This window comes from Zea mays, chromosome 1 (assembly GCF_902167145.1).
Source record: "Zea mays cultivar B73 chromosome 1, Zm-B73-REFERENCE-NAM-5.0, whole genome shotgun sequence".
NCBI classification, from domain to species: domain Eukaryota; kingdom Viridiplantae; phylum Streptophyta; class Magnoliopsida; order Poales; family Poaceae; genus Zea; species Zea mays.
In genome coordinates, this window is record NC_050096.1 from 74556949 (window position 1) to 74576301 (window position 19353).

Below are 19353 nucleotides of genomic sequence, written 5' to 3' on the forward strand. Positions count from 1 at the left end.
CCCACTCCTGCCCGATGTTCTGCCGGAGCGGCACAAGTTGTCCTGCTTCCTCGTCGAGCCTGGCCTACATCTCGCGGATTTGCTCGAGCTGTGCGTCCTAACCCCCCGCAGGGACTGGGACCACAGCTAGCTCCCAAAGGATGTCAACGCGAGGCGCAGGCCTAGGGGGATCGCCGTCCTCCGGCATACCAAGGTGGTTGCCTTCGTCGAGACCCCCTAGATCGACGTGGAAACATTCGCGACTTGGGCCACAGTCCTCGTCGCCGAGGCTGTGGCTACCATCGGAGCAATTGGAGAGGCAGTAGTCACATGCGGTCATGAAGTCCCGCATGGCACTGGGGTTACCGAACCCGGAGAAATCCCAACCATAGTCGGGTTCGTCATCTTCCTCGGAACCCGGGGGCCCGTAGGTCGAGACGGCCATCAGTTGGTCCTAGGTTGACCACATATGATACCCCGGAAGGTTCGGATATGCCTTTATGAAAGCATCCACCGAAGCGGGGTCGCTTGGTGGGTCGAAGCTGAATCTAAAAGGCACAGGATGAAAAACGGACGGTACCTCTTGATCGACGGATGGTGACAAAGTCGCGTCGGGGACGGACTGCACCGTTATCTCATGTACGAGGCTAACACCCAGCAAGTCCTTCACTAGCGTGCTGGCGTCGTCCGTCTGCTTGGGGTTGGCGTGTTGCGGGGAAACGACACTCGTCTTCGTCTCAGACGCGAGGTCAACGCCTGACGTGTCCCCCGCTGGGGCGCCGGCGCCGTCGACTCGCTCGACAGTCGACGAGGTGCCGCCTCCTGCTTGGCCATGGTTGCCCCGCCTCCTCCTCCGTCGGCGGGGAAGGTGACGGGACAGACCCGGATGCTGTTCTTCCGTCACGCGGGGAAGACATCGTCGATTCCGCCGCCGGCGGGCGGGCTGACGACCGCCATTGTCGTTGTCGCGCGGCGGAGGAAGGAGTATCATGTCGTAGCTGCCGTCGAGGGACATGAACTCAAGACTCCCGAAACGGAGCATCGTCCCGGGTTGGAGAGGTTGATGGAGACTACCCATCTGGAGCTTGACGGGAAGCTGTTCGTCAACACGTAGCAGTCCCCTACCTGGCGCGCCAACTGTCGGCGTTTCGACCTCGGGGGGTCCCTGGACCGATGAGTAAATTGTCGCTGCATGTCCCAGCCCAGATGGGTCGACGCGAGACAGAGCACAAGGGGGAACAATAAGGGGAACCGTGGCCTCATGTTGTCCTGCGCCCAGGGCGGATGCGCTTGCAGTAGGGTGTTACAAGCGTTCGCGAGGGAGAGAGAGCATGTGCGCCAGCCCGTCCTCCCGCGCGGCCACCTTTTGTACGAGGGCCCTGGACCTTCTTTTTATAGATGTAAGGAGAAGGCCCAGGTGTACAATGGGGGGTGTAGCAATGTGCTAACGTGTCTAGCAGAGGGAAGCTAGAGTCCTATGTACATGCCGACGTGGCTGTCGGAGAGGTTTTGGCGCCCTGTTTATGTGATGTCGTGGCCGTCGGAGGAGCGCTTGAGCCTTGTAGGAGCACAACTGTCGGAGCTGTCGGGTCCTTGCTGACGTCTCCTTGCTTCCGTAGGGGGCTGAGAACCGCCGTCGTCATGGAGCACGCGGGGTGCCATCATTACTTGTTTACCGGGGCGAGCCAGATGGGACACCGGTCTTGTTCCCCGTAGCCTGAGTTAGCTAGGGGTAGGGTAATGATGTACCCCCCTGCGGCGTGGTCGGTTCGAGCCCAAGGTCGGGAGAGGCGGAGGCTCCTCCGAGGTCGAGGTTGAGTCCGAGCCCTGGGGTCGGGCGAGGCGGAGACCGTCGTCCGAGGTCGAGGTTGAGTCCGAGCCCTGGGGTCTGGCGAGGCGGAGTCCGTCGTCCGAGGTTGAGGTTGAGTTCGAGCCCTGGGGTCGGGCGAGGCGGAGACTGTCGTCCAAGGTCGAGGTTGAGTCCGAGCCTTTAGGGTCGGGCGAGGCGGAGTCCGTCGTCCGAGGTCGAGGTTGAGTCTGAGCCCTGGGGTCGGGCGAGGCGGAGACTGTCGTCCGAGGTCGAGGTTGAGTCTGAGCCCTGGGGTCGGGCGAGGCGGAGTCCGTCGTCCGAGGTCGAGGTTGAGTCCGAGCCCTGGGGTCGGGCGAGGCGGAGCTTTCTATGGCGCCTGAGGCCAGACTTGGCGGCTGTCAGCCTCACCCTGACGGGTGGCACAGCAGTCAGAGCAGCGCAGGCGACGCTGTTTTCCTGTCAGGTCAGCTAATGGAGGGGCGAAGTGACTGCGGTCACTTCGGTTCTGTCGACTGAAGAGCGCGCGTCAGGATAAGGTGTCAGGCGATCCTTGCATTGAATGCTCCTGCGATCCGGTCAGCTGGCGAGGCGATCTTGGCCAAGGTTGCTTCTCCGCGAAGCCTGCCCGAGCTGGGCCTCGGGCGAGTCGGAGGTGCGCCCGTTGCTTGAGGAGGCCCTCGGGCGAGGCGTGAATCTGCCTGGGTCTGCTGTTTCTGCACGAGGCTGGGCTCGGGTGAGGTGAGATCGTGTCCCTTGTGCGGACAGAGTTTTTGTCCTGTATTGCGCCCATCAGGCCTTTGCAGCTTTGTGCTGATGGCGTTTACCAACCGAGTTTAGGAGTCTTGGGGGTACACCTAATTATGGTCCCCGACAAGTTCTGTTCAGGAAACCTCATGTTCCTCTGAATCGGATTAGTATCAGTCAAGCTTTGTTCATGCACCAATGCGTTCTGAGGTTCTGCTAGGCATGTGCTCACTTATTGTAAACTTTTCTTTGTATGTCAGGGAACCTATTAAACATACTAAAACCCACCCTCATCTGTTTATATGGGAGTTGACTTCTGTAAGAAGCTCTGTGGAGTCTCTATTGTGTTTATATGGGAGTTGACTTCTGTAAGAAGCTTTGTGGAGTCTCTATTGTGCGAAGGTATGCAAAATAAAGTTGTTGTCTACACAAACACACAAGCACAAACATTTGAGGAAGCAAGGATCTTAATGATGGACAGTTGGACACACTCTGAATTAAGTATGGCTCATGATAGATGTTAAACAATAATGTACAGGAAGATTTGTTATGTATAGAATTTCGCATTATGTCTTGGCATGTAGAAGCTTCTGCTTTTTGTATTTTCCATGCTATTGCAACAAAGTTTTGGAAATTAAATAGACTAATTATGTGGAACATTTCCTCCTGCTTTATCTGTATACTCTTCTTTTATGAGTACTTCATTCCTTTTAGCAGTCATACTTTACCATCATGAATCATTATGACCACTCGGTACTCATTATTTTCATGTTTAACTTCTGTGCAAGCAACTTGTTCTAAAATTTCATGTTATTGTTTTAAAAAAATCATGTTAGGATCCTTCATATGCATCATGTCCCAAATTCCCTTCCCTGAATGTATGCATTTTTGCAGTCAATCTTGTGCACAATTTTAATATATTAATAGATGTATGGAGTGATTTTAGCTTTATTTATACCTCATCTCATTGCAGTGGTGAGAGTATGGAGAACGCATTGCGTGTTTGTTGTAAAGGAATAAAAATTGGGAAAATTCTAATTCATCGTGTTGGAGACAATGGACAACAGGTAAGCATTCAGATCTTATGATAAACAAATTCCTTAACAGGTACTCCTTTTGTCTCGAATTAAATGTGTGTTATGCACTAGACCCTTGCAGAAAATGGCTATTAGTATGCTTCAAATTAATTAGTTTCTCAGGGTGCCCAAATCCTCCATGTGTTATAGTATCAAGCAGATTCATGCCTGGTACTCACTTCAATCTTCCAACAGCTCACCTTGATCTTTTCTGCTTAATTCATCAGTCAATTTCTCAATTCTATGTTATCAGGATATTGCCACAACTGACAAGAAAAAAATTTACATGCAAAGATGCAGGGTTGTTTTCTCTATACCTGATAGTAATATGGTCTTCCAATGGGAGCATCGCAAATGCTGCTTGCAATGGTAGCTCGCTGCCAACTGCCATGAAAGTAGGAAGGGTCAAGGGGGTCACCCAGCTACAAGAAGAGTCTTCTCACACCTTTCTGCCTTTGGTGAGCCTGTTCTCGCTCTCCGCCTTAGCGCGAGCACGGCGACGACAGAGGATGCCTTCGTACTGTTTTGGGTTCACATAAACGGGTGCATCGGCTGGCGCAATTAGTGGCAACAGCATTCTCCCACCAGACTACGTTACACGGGGAAAAACAAGGCCATTAGAGATCTGACATTATCATTAGAAATTTCAGCGACGCTCTCAGTTTCATGCTTCAGAATCTGTGCTTGCTCTTTTAGTCGATGAAACTGTAATAATATAATGTAAACTACAATATATGGTAGTTCTGAATTCCTTGAATTAGTCAAATCCTTTTGTCAATTCAGGTTAATGCTTAAGGCTGAGAGCACTGACCAAAACAGTTCAGGCACATTAATTAGGTGAACTTTGTCTTTACATGTTTGGTCAGCAGAACACATCGTGGTATTGTGCAATTCGGTAGTGAATCTTGCAAGAATACATGTGATCTAAGTAACTTTGATGCCCCAAAAAAAACCTAGTGCAAGAGCTTGCTAGGAACTACGATGTTCATGCAAACACTTATAGTGCAACCAAATAGAACGCTGTTTTCTCGAAACAAATAAACCATACCAAGATGCAGGGTTGTTTTGATTACATGCAAAGATGCAGGGTTGTTTTCTCTGTACCTGATAGTAATATGGTCTTCCAATGGTTGCATTACCCTGAGCATCTTGTGAAGATTGAAATTGATGCTCATTAGTATGGACTATCAGCTCTGGACCAGTTGAGGAAACTCCTGGGGCTTGTTTAGCTTTTTCTGCATAATATATAGGGTATAGTTTGAATAAATTGATACCCTATGAGGGAGTTTAAAATTGTCACTTACTTGGGTTTGTTCCTTTTGATGTTTTTTTCTTCTTCTTTACATTCTTATCAGCATCCTTTGCTGCTTGAGTGCGCATGTTTCTCATTTCAAAGAACACTTCCAGTGCCTTCTCTCCAGTTTCAAGGGAGTCCCAGAATATTTTTCGTGATTCTTCCAGTTCCTGGCTCTTTATAATTAGGTTATATGCATAATGCATTGCCCGATTGCGATATGCAAATTCAGCCTCTGTGCATTCCTGTTGGGTTGAATCATCCTGAGCAAGTGTATACATGCTTCTCCTGGCATCTTTTGTCGAGCGTTTCAAAACATACTTTTCTGGAATTGTGTCAACATTCTGCAGGGTGAAGACTTTGAGGGCATGCGAACAAAGAAGACCCATCCTTTCAAACTTTCTACAACCACAACTGATCTCCATGGTGGAAGTGTCAAGAACAACATCCCATACTTTTGTACCCCTCCCTGCATTGTAATTCCAAACCTCAATAAATTTCCACCACTTGAAGTTTCATGGCATGAAGTTGCTCCACACCCATCTAGAAATTCTACTTGGTACCTTGTTCCACCCTGGATCATTGCAGTCCATGATTCCTTAAAATCCTCTTCTGAGTCAGATCCTTGCATACACTCGGTAAACATACTTTGAAATGCTTGAGACGTATTTAGTGAGCCTAAATGAGATTGTGCATTCTTCAGAATATGCCAGTAGGAAAAACAATGTTGCGTATTAGGGAAAACATGTTTGACTGCCTGCATAATAGCTTCATCCTGTTTAGTGAATATTGATTTTGGCGATCACCCTCCCATTGACTCCAAGAATGATTTAAATACCTAGGCATAGGAAGTTACAGACTTGTCTAACAAGAACGCGCATCCAAAAACAACATTCTGCCAATGGTGGTCAACACCAACAAATGGGGCGCATATCAAGTTATATATGATTAGGAAGTTACAGACTCCTTAAAGCGAGCACTACACAGATGGATCTCCGGCTGCTTCTGTGAAACAGAAAAGAAGAACCGGTGTGTAGCTATTAGCAATATATTCTCATTTAGGTCATGGTATTTTAGGGAACTTTATTTTTCCAATCTTATGAACCAAAACTGATCATGACAGTAGTGTTTCGAGTTTTAATGCTTCTCAAAGTCTCTGTGTCCAAACTAAAGTTTTGGAAATCCAATCCCAAATCAGAACTAAAAAATCCATAGATATGTAAGTATGTGTTCATTTCGAATGTATTTATAAAGGACACTTCTGTTGTAGGATCCTAATGACTGATATTTTGCAGGTTCTTATGCCATGGAAATTCAACGGATGTCACGCCCTTTTCGTAATAGATCATGTTAAAAAGCATGTGACTTTTATCGACTTTACACCGACTCAAGATTGGTGTAAACACATGCCATACAAGAGGTTCGCGGAAGCGATTATCATGGCCTCGAAAAAATATAAGATTGTTTACAGCAAGAAACATTCTGGATGGGTAGAGGATATCTTTAAGTGGGAACATACAATTCAGACTGGTGTTCCAATTGACTTAAGAGGGTATTTTCTTCGTACCACCTTCTCAGCAGTTTAAATTTTTTCTATGATAATCATTGTATAGGTTTATTCTATAGGTTTAATACCAGCTACCTCGTTCTATAAGCTATGGCCATGTGGGGGAATAACAGACGAATGGAATTTGTTGGGGTTAGTGTAGTACGTTAGTTTTATGTTCAAAACATACATTCCAGCTATCTCGTTCTACAAGAAAATATGTTTTGTTCTCTTATGTCTTTGTTTGTAGGATGCAAAGATTTTTCGAAGAAACTGTGATTGATCTGTTAAGTTATGAGGACAATTCGTGCCGATATGCCATCCCTGCAAACATACAATAGAGACTTAACGATATCGCTAAAAAGGATTAGCTGATTAGTGTACAGTTGTCGACACATTTGTCTGTAATTAAAAATTATAAATTAACTTTTTAGAAATAATTTGTGTGATATTGATAATGTTTTTCACACGAATTTTGCATATTATAGTGATGTTTGTCGTTCCGTATCAATGTTTCATACAAATATTTTACTTCCGTCGCAACGCACGGGCACATATCTATAACAATATAACACACATATATACATAAGTTATCGTGTTATTATACGGTTCCGTTGCAACGCACGGGCACTCACCTAGTAAAGTATAAAAGGGAAAGAATCCTTCTTTTTCTTAACACACAAGTACATCAGTTGTAACACGTCCTCGGTAATACTACGATCAGCACTAGACTAGACTTCAGCGCAAGCCTGAACTAATATAACCCACCATCTCAAATCATTGCTCGAGTTCCAATGACTCACCATTCGGAGTAAGTCCGCGCTAGCATCTCCGTACATAAATATTACTGGCTCTGGTTTCCGAAACCATGACAATAGTTATATGATACTAATTGATATACATATGAAGCTCAAATTGTTGTTGATATATCACCATTGATGTGTATCTTCATGGGCATAGGGAACTAGACCTAGCATAATCCGAGGTTCTATGCATCTAGCAAGCGTCGGAACGATTGATCAGTTCTTTAGAATTTAGAATTTTTTGTGAAACATTTAAGCTCTAAGTTCTAAATTTGTTTTTTAATTACATGAGCAACAAGATGAGATGGTTTGACGCCATGGTAAAAAAATTTGATTGGTGGGATGGATCGATTTACTCAATGACGGATGACGGTGCATGCTAGTGGTGGTGGAAAAGTGCATGAATAATGAGATTATAATATCTTAAATTTTGTTATTATCTCTAACTAATTTGCATATTTTAAATTTTGAAGCTATGCCATGTTTGCCGGGGTAATCAACTTAAGAGATGCCTGATCACATATCAGATCTTCCTCGTGGTAGTAGTAGCCGATGTCGCCATACAGAGCAAGATGTTATCATCGAGAATCTAGAGGAGGCAACAAGGACGCAAAACAAGTACAACACAAGGCAACAAGAGTACCATAGGCAACAACAAGAGTAGTTTGCTAACTACATCACTCAATAATAAAATTGAAATAATAAAGTATAATTTTGGAACAATTAGCATTCCTACCATTTAACACTACTAACTAGTTGCATTTACAGTTAATTTTGTAGCAACATCATACAAATGTCTTGCCGCAGTGGCATCAACCACCACCATCGTCACCGCCACCACTGTTGATGTTGTCGTAGTATCCTCTAGGACATCTTGGAGTTGAGGTTCGATAAACTTTCTTAAATTCAGTTCAACTTAACTAATACATTTCAAGTAAGCATATTCTAGACATATTTAGTCAATGTAGGCAAACTTAGTAAATTCTAGCTTCATTTGTATAAATTCAACGAATGAAATTACACTTGTTATGTTCTAACTGAACATACCCAATTCTACCTATTTAATCTACTTGAACTTATATATATACTAGAGATCAGAAGTAAAAATGACAAACCTATATCATACCCCTCCATCGGTGGTATCGGCATCTAGAGACAAGGTTAATTGATTATACCTCAATGACTATACTCATTTTGTCACTTATAATATTTAACTCCAAATTTATTCTCTAATGGTGAACTTTACTCTTTATTACATGATGAACGGGCTACTGACTTTGTCAATAACATATTCACTTTTGGCATTAGCGGACACAACTTCAATGATGCTTAGTTTAAAAACTCAGTTTTTTGCTATATGAGAATTAATATATTCGCTTGCTTTATCAATGACTTTCTTAATGATATTTGAATGTTGTTGATTATGATGGTATAGTATTGTTGAATGGGTAATATGTGTATATTTGGTTATTTCAATGTAATGGTGAATAATGAATTATACGAGTATGTGTATATGATGTTGAATGACGAATTGATGAAATATGAATTGTATATGGACATGGAGTTAGTATGTGATTTGTATATGGATGTGTAGAAAAATTCTGCATTCCTCAAATGATATATTTTCGATGGCTTGTTGCCGTCGTCGAAAAAAAGTTAGCTTATTTTTGGCGGCCAGTAGCAGTCGCCGAAAGTAATCATGTCAGGGTTATTTTCATCGGTTGTCCTACAACCACCAAAAATAAACCCTATTTTTGACACCAAACTTTTGACGATATGTGGCCACCAAAAATAACACTAAAGTCACTAAAAATAAGTCATTTTCGATGAGAATTCCTTATTTTTTACTGTTTCTGGCTGTCGAATGTCGTGTTAGTTAGAATTACCTAATTTGCTCTTAGAGTAAGGCCCACTTATCACTGTATCTGATCCTTTCTATCTCTTTCGACAAATTTGCATGAAGAAAAAACACACGAAAGGGCGTGCTAGAGCCATGGTAGTCGGGCACAATCGGAGGTAGCGTGATGAGGTCGATAATCAGGTGTGGGTCATGGCAAGGGCCAGCACGACCAAAGGCGATGTTGAGGAGCGGTCAGAGGTCATGTGTGGACCAAAGGTGGTTAGGTGCACAAATTCTCGATTGGGAGCAGTTGGGGGCAAGCATGTATCAAAAGTTAGGGATGTAATCAGACCAGATATGGATAGATATTACTCGTTCCATAATTGTTTTCATATTTGCTCTTCGGTTTTAGATCGGATACGAATATTATCAAGTTGTGTCAGATACGATTTGAATGGATATCGACATCTTAATTATCCAACTTTAAGTATATGAATATGAATTAGATACTGAATACCTAGATTTAGATACGGATTGGATCTCATCCCTCTTAGATGGATCGAATTTGAATACAAATGGATAATATCCATACCATTTGCATACCTAGTATAGGTGGCCAAGTGTGGTTGGGCGTCGGCTAGGGCATGGTCGAGAGCATCCGGAGGCGGCACAACGGTGATTGTGACAGTTGCCTAAAGGGGGGTTGAATAGGCAACACCTGAAAAAATTCAACACTTAAAACAAACTAGATCCCAAGTTAGAGGTTAGAACAAGGGATAATCAAATTGGAATAGTGGAAGGGAGATGAAAGTTCTCTTTGACTTGTTGCTCTTATGAATATGAGATTTACTAAGAGAGAAACTCAAATGATTTAAATCAAAGTCCAAACAAGAGAACTTAAAGAGTAAGAAAGAGAAGAACAAAATCAAGCAAATGCAAAACACACACAAAGAGAGACAATCGATTAGTTTGGCCATGGTTCTATTCCAAAGAACCTATGTCTCCATTGAGGTGTCCTAAAGGACGAGATCTCTTTGAACCCTCTCAAGCGATCCCAATGATCAAGCTTGAGCCCTTATATCTTCAATGAAAAGAGACAGAGTCTCCATAAGGTACTCCATAAGCTAGAGTCTCTCGTTATTGAAAGGGAAATGTGCCCTTGGGCCATTTCTAAGTATTTTGGTGATTAAGTGCCCAACACAAATGGTTTAAAGTGTAAATTGTGCAAAATGGTGGATGAAGTGCAAAACATAAATAAGGTATGATTCTAGACTTAGTACATTGTTTTTTGTGTACTAACATATTTGTCTAAGTGCTAGAATCAGAGAAAACACAAAAGGAAAAAGACTTGGCTGGAGCAGCCAAGACTCTACGTAGTCTGGGTGCACCGGACAGTGTCCGGTGCGCTAGGCTGGAGTCTCGTCAACGGGCCGCTCTCGGGAATTCGTCGGCGACGTACGGCTAAAATTCACCGGACTGTTCGGTGGTGCACCGGACTATCCGGTGAGCCAACGGTCGGCCGCGCAATCCGCGTGTGACGCGTGGCTGAGCCAACGGTCTGATGGGGCACCGGACTGTCCGGTGTGCACCAGACAGTGTCCGGTGCGCCAACGGCTCCAAATCTTCAACGGTCGGCTGCACCAATTTAGGAAAGCAATCTGCACCGGACATTGAACAGTGCCTGTCCGGTGGCACACCGGACTGTCCGGTGCACCACCCGACAGAAGGCAAGAAATGCCTTCCTGGATTGCTCTCAACGGCTCCTAGCTGCCTTGGGGCTATAAAAGGGACCCCTAGGCGCATGGAGGAGAGATACAAGCATTCTCTGATCATCTCTAAGCACCAAGACTACATTCTAGCGCATTTGATTCTTTGTGATAGCAATTTGAGCTCCTCTTGAGTTGAGAACTTTGTGTGTGAACTTAGAGCTCAAGTTGCGACTAGTGTGCGTGTTTGTGCTGTTGCTTTTGAGACTTGTGTTTGTGTGTGTTGCTTTTCCCTCCCTTACATCCGTGCTTCTTTGAGATCATCATTTGTAAGGGCGAGAGGCTCCAAGTTGTGGAGATTCCTCGCAAACGAGATATAGTGAAAGAAAGGAAAACACTATGGTATTCAAGTGGATCCTTGGATCACTTGAAAGGGGTTGAGTGCAACCCTCATCCATTGGGACGCCACAACGTGGAGTAGGCAAGTGTTGTACTTTGCTGAACCACGGGATAAACCATCGTGCCTCTTGTGCTTGTTCTCACTGTGACTATTGTGTTTCACAAGGGCTCGGTCCTTAGCCACTTGATTTCATTGTGCTAACACTTAATCAAGTTTTGTGGCTTTAAGTTTTATGTTTTTACAGGATCACCTATTCACCCCCCCCCCCTCTAGGTGCTCTCAATTGGTATCAGAGCCGTTCTCTTCAAGAAAGGGACTAATCGCCCGAAGAGATGGATCCTAAGGGAAAGGGGATGGTGATCGACGACAAGGAGAAGGAGTCCTTCCTCAATGAGCCAAAAGACGACAAGCCCACTGACTCGGCCTCAAGCCATAAGAAGAAGGATGGAAAGAAGAAGAGGCGCATCAAGAAGATAGTCTACTACGACAGTGACGAGTCCTCTTCTTCCCAAAGAGATGACGACGACGAGAAAAAGAAAACAGTCAACTCAAACTTTTCTTTTGATTATTCTCGTATTCCGCATAATTCGATTACTCATTTGCTTTCCATTCCTCTTGGTAAACCTCCTCACTTTGATGGAGAGGACTACGGATTTTGGAGTCACAAAATGCGTAGCCACTTGTTTTCTCTTCATCCAAGTATATGGGAGATAGTAGAAAATGGAATGCATTTTGATAGTACGGATAATTCCATGTTTATCAATGAACAAATTCACAAAAATGCACAAGCTACCACTATTCTATTAGCATCCTTATGCAGGGAAGAGTACAATAAGGTGAGCGGCTTGGATAACGCCAAGCAGATTTGGGACACCCTCAAGATCTCGCATGAGGGGAATGATGCCACCATGATCACCAAGATGGAATTGGTGGAAGGCGAACTAGGAAGGTTTGCAATGATCAAGGGGGAGGAGCCAACCTAAACGTACAACAGGCTCAAGACCCTGGTCAACAAAATCAGGAGCTATGGAAGCACGAGATGGACAGACCACGACGTCGTCCGACTTATGCTAAGGTCCTTCACTGTCCTTGATCCTCATCTTGTAAACTCTATTCATGAAAATCCTGGGTACACCAAGATGACGCCCGAGGAAATACTCGGAAAGTTTGTAAGCGGGCGAATGATGATCAAGGAGGCAAGATATGTTGATGAGGCGTTGAATGGCCCAATGCCTATCTACGAGCCTCAAAAGGTTGCTCTCAAAGCAACAAGTAGCAGGGAGACGCTACCTAGCAAGGTGGCGCAAGTTGAGGCGGCCGGGCTGAATGAGCATGAAATGGCCCTCATCATCAAACGCTTCAAGACGGCGCTCAAAGGTCGCAAGGAGCATCCCAACAAGAGCAAGACAAAGGGAAAGCGCTCCTGCTTCAAGTGTAGTAAGATTGGTCACTTTATTGCTAACTGTCCCGATAATGATAGTGACCAGGAACAAGGAAAGAATGGGAAGAGAGAGAACAAGAAGGTTTATAAGAAGGCTAAGGGCGAGGCACACCTTGGAAAAGAATGGGACTCGGATTGTTCCTCGTCCGACTCCGACGACGAAGGACTCGCCACCACGGCCTTCAACAAATCGTCTCTCTTCCCCAACGAGCATCACACCTGCCTCATGGCAAAGGAGAAGAAGGTAAGCACTCGAAATACTAGTTCATATGCTTCTTCAAGTGATGATGAATCTAGTGATGATGAAGTAGACTACGCAAGTTTATTCAAAGGCTTAGATAGAACTAAAATTGATAAGATCAATGAATTAATTGATGCGTTGAATGAGAAGAATAGATTGCTAGAAAAGCAAGAGGATCTTTTATATGAAGAGCATGATAAATTTGTAAGTGTGCAAAAGTCTCTTGCTTTAGAAGTTAAAAGAAATGAAATGCTTTCATGTGAATTATCTACTTGTCATGAGTCTATTTCTAGTCTAAAGAGTATCAATGATGACTTAAATACTAAGTTAGAAATAGCCAATAAATCAATCTCCTGTGTAGAACATGTTGCGATTTGCAATAGGTGTAAGGATTTTAATGTTGATGCCTGTAGTGAACACTTAATTTCCATTTCTAAATTAAATGATGAAGTGGATAGTCTTAATGCTCAACTTAAGACTAGCAAGAGTAATTTTGATAAACTAAACTTTGCAAGGGATGCTTACACCATTGGTAGACACCCCTCAATTAAGGATGGGCTTGGCTTCAAGAGGGAAGACAAGAACTTAACAAGCCAAAGAGCTCCCATTTTCAACAAGGAAAAGGGGAAGGCTCCTATGGCTAATAGTAGTCAAAAGAATCATGCATTTATTTATGATAGAAAATTTTCTAGAAATGCTTATCATAATAGGAGTTGTGATGTTTATGATTCACATGCCATGATTGCTTCAAGTTCTTCCTTTGTGCATGGTAGAGATTTGCCAAGGAAAACTATTATTCATCATATGCCTAGGAGAAATGTTGTTCATGTGCCTAGGAAAATGCATAATGAAAATGCTACTGTTATACATGCCTGCAACACTAATTTTGTACTCACATGTAAAAATAAGAAAGTGGTTGCTAGGAAACTAGGGGCAAAATGCAAGGGAGACAAAACTTGCATTTGGGTCCCTAAGGCTATTGTTACTAACCTTGTAGGACCCAACAAGAGTTGGTTACCTAAAACCCAAGCCTAATTTGCCTTACAGGTTTATGCATCCGGGGGCTCAAGCTGGATTATCGACAGCGGATGCACAAACCACATGACGGGGGAGAAGAAGATGTTCACCTCCTACGTCAAGAACAAAGATTCCCAAGATTCAATCATATTCGGTGACGGGAACCAAGGCAAGGTTAAAGGACTAGAAAAAATAGCTATTTCATCCGAGCATTCCATCTCTAATGTGTTTTTAGTTGAATCGCTCGGGTATAACTTGTTGTTCGTTAGTCAACTTTGTAATATGGGTTACAATTGTTTATTTACCAATGTAGATGTGTCCGTCTTTAGAAGGTGTGATGGTTCATTAGCTTTTAAGGGTGTACTAGACGGCAAACTTTATTTAGTTGATTTTTCGAAGGAAGAGGCCGGTCTAGATGCATGCTTAATTGCTAAGACTAGCATGGGCTGGCTGTGGCATCGCCGTCTAGCACATGTTGGGATGAAGAACCTTCATAAGCTTCTAAAGGGGGAACATGTGTTAGGTCTAACAAATGTATCTTTCGAAAAAGATAGACCTTGTGCAGCTTGTCAAGCAGGTAAACAGGTGGGAAGTACTCATCATAGCAAAAATGTGATGACCACGTCAAGACCTTTGGAGCTACTTCATATGGACCTCTTCGGACCCGTCGCCTATCTCAGCATAGGGGGAAGTAAGTATGGTCTTGTTATTGTTGATGATTTTTCCCGCTTCACTTGGGTATTCTTTTTGCAGGATAAATCTGAGACCCAAGGGACCCTCAAGCGCTTCCTAAGGAGAGCTCAAAATGAATTTGAGCTCAAGGTGAAGAAGATAAGGAGCGACAACGGATCCGAGTTCAAGAACCTTCAAGTAGAGGAGTACCTTGAGGAGGAAGGAATCAAGCACGAGTTCTCCGCTCCCTACACACCACAGCAAAACGGTGTGGTAGAGAGGAAGAACAGGACGCTCATAGACATGGCGAGGACGATGCTTGGAGAGTTCAAGACGCCCGAGCGGTTTTGGTCAGAAGCCGTGAACACGACTTGCCACGCCATAAACCGGGTCTACCTTCATCGCCTCCTTAAGAAGACGTCGTACGAACTTCTAACCGATAACAAACCCAATGTTTCATATTTTCGTGTATTTGGGAGTAAATGCTACATTCTAGTGAAGAAAGGTAGGAATTCCAAATTTGCTCCCAAAGCTGTAGAAGGGTTTTTGTTAGGTTATGACTCAAATGCAAAGGCGTATAGAGTCTTCAACAAATCATCGGGTCTGGTTGAAGTCTCTAGCGACGTTGTATTTGATGAGACTAATGGCTCTCCAAGAGAGCAAGTTGATATTGATGATGTAGATGAAGAAGATGTTCCAACGGCCGCAATACGCACCATGGCGATTGAAGATGTGCGACCATAGGAACAAAAGGAGCAAGATCAACCTTCTTCCTCAACAATGGTGCATCCCCCAACTCAAACTGATGAACAGGTTCATCAAGAGGAGGCGTGTGGTCAAGGGGGAGCACAAGATAATGATGTTATGGAGGAAGAAGCACCTCAAGCCCCTCCAACTCAAGTCCGAGCGACGATTCAAAGGAATCATCCTGTCGACCAGATATTGGGTGATATAAGCAAGGGAGTAACTACTCGCTCTAGATTAGCTAATTTTTGTGAGCATTACTCTTTTCTCTCTTCTATTGAGCCTTTCAGGGTAGAAGAGGCCTTGCTAGATCCGGACTAGGTGTTGGCCATGCAGGAAGAGCTTAATAACTTCAAGTGAAATGAAGTTTGGACACTGGTGCCACGTCCCAAGCAAAACGTTGTGGGAACCAAGTGGGTGTTCCGCAACAAACAAGACGAGCACGGAGTGGTGACAAGGAACAAAGCTAGACTTGTGGCAAAAGGTTATGCCCAAGTCACAGGTTTGGACTTTGAGGAGACTTTTGCTCCTGTGGCTAGGCTAGAGTCTATTCGCATTTTGTTAGCCTATGCCGCTCACCATTCTTTCAGGTTGTTCCAAATGGATGTGAAGAGCGCTTTCCTCAACGGGCCAATCAAGGAGGAGGTGTATGTAGAGCAACCCCCTGGCTTTGAGGATGAACGGTACCCCGACCACGTGTGTAAGCTCTCTAAGGCGCTCTATGGACTTAAGCAAGCCCCAAGAGCATGGTATGAATGCCTTAGAGATTTTCTAATTGCTAATGCTTTCAAGGTTGGGAAAGCCGATCCAACTTTATTCACTAAGACTTGTGGTGGTGACTTATTTGTATGCCAAATTTATGTCGATGACATAATATTTGGTTCTACTAACCAAAAGTCTTGTGAAGAGTTTAGCAGGGTGATGACTCAAAAATTTGAGATGTCAATGATGGGCGAGTTGAACTACTTCCTTGGGTTCCAAGTGAAGCAACTCAAGGACGGCACCTTCATCTCCCAAACGAAGTACACGCAGGACTTGATCAAGCGGTTTGGGATGACAAACGCCAAGCCCGCAAAGACTCCAATGGGAACCGACGGACATGTCGACCTCAACAAAGGAGGTAAGTCCGCTGATCTAAAGGCATACCGGTCTATGATAGGTTCCTTGCTATACTTATGTGCTAGTAGACCGGATATTATGCTAAGCGTATGCATGTGTGCTAGATTTCAATCTGATCCAAGGGAGTGTCACCTTGTGGCCGTTAAGCGAATACTTAGATATTTAGTTGCTACGCCTTATTTCGGGATCTGGTATCCAAAGGGGTCTACCTTTGACTTGATTGGATACTCAGACTCCGATTATGCTGGATGCAAGGTTGATAGGAAGAGTACATCAGGGACGTGCCAATTCTTAGGAAGGTCCCTGGTGTCTTGGAGTTCTAAGAAACAAACTTCTTTTGCCCTATCCACCGCTGAGGCCGAGTATGTTGCCGCAGGACAGTGTTGCGCGCAACTACTTTGGATGAGGCAAACCCTTAGGGACTTTGGCTACAATCTGAGCAAAGTCCCACTCCTATGTGACAATGAGAGTGCAATCCGCATGGCGGATAATCCTGTTGAACACAGCCGCACAAAACACATAGACATCCGGCATCACTTTTTGAGAGACCACCAGTAAAAGGGAGATATCGAAGTGTTTTATGTTAGCACCGAGAACCAGCTAGCCGATATCTTTACCAAGCCTTTAGATGAGAAGACCTTTTGCAGGCTGCGTAATGAGCTAAATGTCTTAGATTCGCGTAACTTGGATTGATCTATAGCATACATGTGTTTTATGCCTTTGATCATGTTCCTTTATGCATTTTGTTCCTTATTTATGGTGCTCAAGTTGTACCCATGATCCCCGGACCTCACAAGTCCAATTGCAAGTGATGCACTTATTGAGGGGGAGGCATGCTACAACTTGACACTTTGAGACTAACCTTGTGTTTAAGTTGACTTGTTTTAGTCTCAAAAGTGGATCGAAAGGAAAAGGTGGACTTGGACCGTGAAAGACTTCCACTGCACTCCGATGAGAGGGTAACTAATTCCAAGTTCATCTCCATGATCTTATTGCCTTTTTACTCTTACTTGAAGATTTTGGTGAGGCAATGGGGTTAAAGGGCCAAAAATAATCCCGTTTTGGTGCTTGATGCCAAAGGGGGAGAAATTAAGGCCTAAAGCAAATGGATCAACTACCACTTGAGAATTTTGAAAATAATAGAGTTAGAGCTTTTGTTTTGTCAAAATACTCTAAGTGTCTCTTTTTGTCAAAAGTTGGCCTCTTATGGGGAGAATGTTTGATTATGGGAAAAAGGGGGAGTTTTTGAATCTTTGATCAATTTCTCTTGGAACACCTCTCTTTATGCCTCAACAAGTGTGTTTGACTTAGAGATAGGAAATTGAAGTTGATTTGCAAAAACAAACCAAGTGGTGGCAAAGGATGATCCAAATATGCCAAATTTGAATCAAAAACAATTCTTGTTCAAAATTGGATTAATGTTGTACTTCTTTTAGTTGCTTTTTGTTGTGTTGGCATAAATCACCAAAAAGGGGGAGATTGAAAGGGAAATGTGCCCTTGGGCCATTTCTAAGTATTTTGGTGATTAAGTGCCCAACACAAATGGTTTAAAGTGTAAATTGTGCAAAATGGTGGATGAAGTGCAAAACATCAATAAGGTATGATTCTAGACTTAGTACATTGTTTTTTGTGTACTAACATATTTGTCTAAGTGCTAGAATCAGAGAAAACACAAAAGGAAAAAGACTTGGCTGGAGCAGCCAAGACTCTGCGCAGTCTAGGTGCACCGGACAGTGTCCGGTGCGCCAGGCTGGAGTTTGGTCAACTGGCCGCTCTCGGGAATTCGTTGGCGGCGTACGGCTAAAATTCACCGGACTGTCTGGTGAGCCAACGGTCGGCCGAGCCAACGGTCGGTCGCGCAATCCGCGCGTGACGCGTGGCCGAGCCAACGGTCTGATGGGGGGCACCGGACTGTCCGATGTGCATATGACAGTGTCCGGTGCGCCAACGGCTCAAAATCTTCAACGGTCGGCTACGCCAATTTAGGAAAGCAATCTGCACCGGACACTGAACAGTGCCTGTCTGGTGGCACACCGGACTGTCCGGTGCGCCACCCGACAGAAGGCAAGAATTGCCTTCCTGGATTGCTCTCAACGGCTCCTAGCTGCCTTGGGGCTATAAAAGGGACCCCTAGACGCATGGAGGAGAGATACAAGCATTCTCTGATCATCTCTAAGCACCAAGACTTCATTCTAGCGCATTTGATTCTTTGTGATAGCAATTTGAGCTCCTCTTGAGTTGAGAACTCCGTGTGTGAACTTAGAGCTCAAGTTGCGACTAGTGTGCGTGTTTGTGCTGTTGCTTTTGAGACTTGTGTGTGTTGCTTTTCCCTCCCTTACATCCGTGCTTCTTTGAGATCATCATTTGTAAGGGCGAGAGGCTCCAAGTTGTGGAGATTCCTCGCAAACGGGATATAGTGAAAGAAAGGAAAACACCGTGGTATTCAAGTGGATCCTTGGATCACTTGAAAGGGGTTGAGTGCAACCCTCGTCCATTTGGACGCCACAACGTGGATTAGGCAAGTGTTGTACTTGGCTGAACCACGGGATAAACCATCGTGTCTCTTGTGCTTGTTCTCACTGTGACTATTGTGTTTCACAAGAGCTCAGTCCTTAGCCACTTGATTTCATTGTGCTAACACTTAATCAAGTTTTGTGGCTTTAAGTTTTAAGTTTTTACAGGATCACCTATTAACCCCCCCCCCTCTAGGTGCTCTCAGTTATGCTTTACAACAGAGTGTCACCAACACAAGTGTAAGAACACAGAAACACATCACCACAAATGGAGATAACAAGAGCACACACTCTAGAATGTATGTCTCTATTCATATGGGGAGTGGTTCAAAGGTGTTGCACAAGTGTTTGGGAATGGTGCACAACTCTAGTGGTGATTGGCGTGTTGAATGGACTGTTTGGAGGGGT

General features: G+C 44.3%; 1 protein-coding gene across 1 annotated transcript; it reads right to left on the reverse strand.

Moving 5' to 3' along the window:
* Nucleotides 1–4203: 4203 nt before the first annotated feature.
* Nucleotides 4204–5363, reverse strand: LOC103644724 (protein FAR-RED IMPAIRED RESPONSE 1). Its single transcript, XM_008667884.2, has 3 exons — nt 4914–5363; nt 4714–4844; nt 4204–4314 (listed from the first exon to the last, which is right to left on the reverse strand). Exons 1-3 carry the CDS (start codon nt 5326–5328, stop codon nt 4204–4206), a joined length of 657 nt encoding a protein of 218 aa, XP_008666106.1. The 5' UTR covers nt 5329–5363.
* Between the last annotated feature and the right edge of the window lie 13990 nt (nt 5364–19353).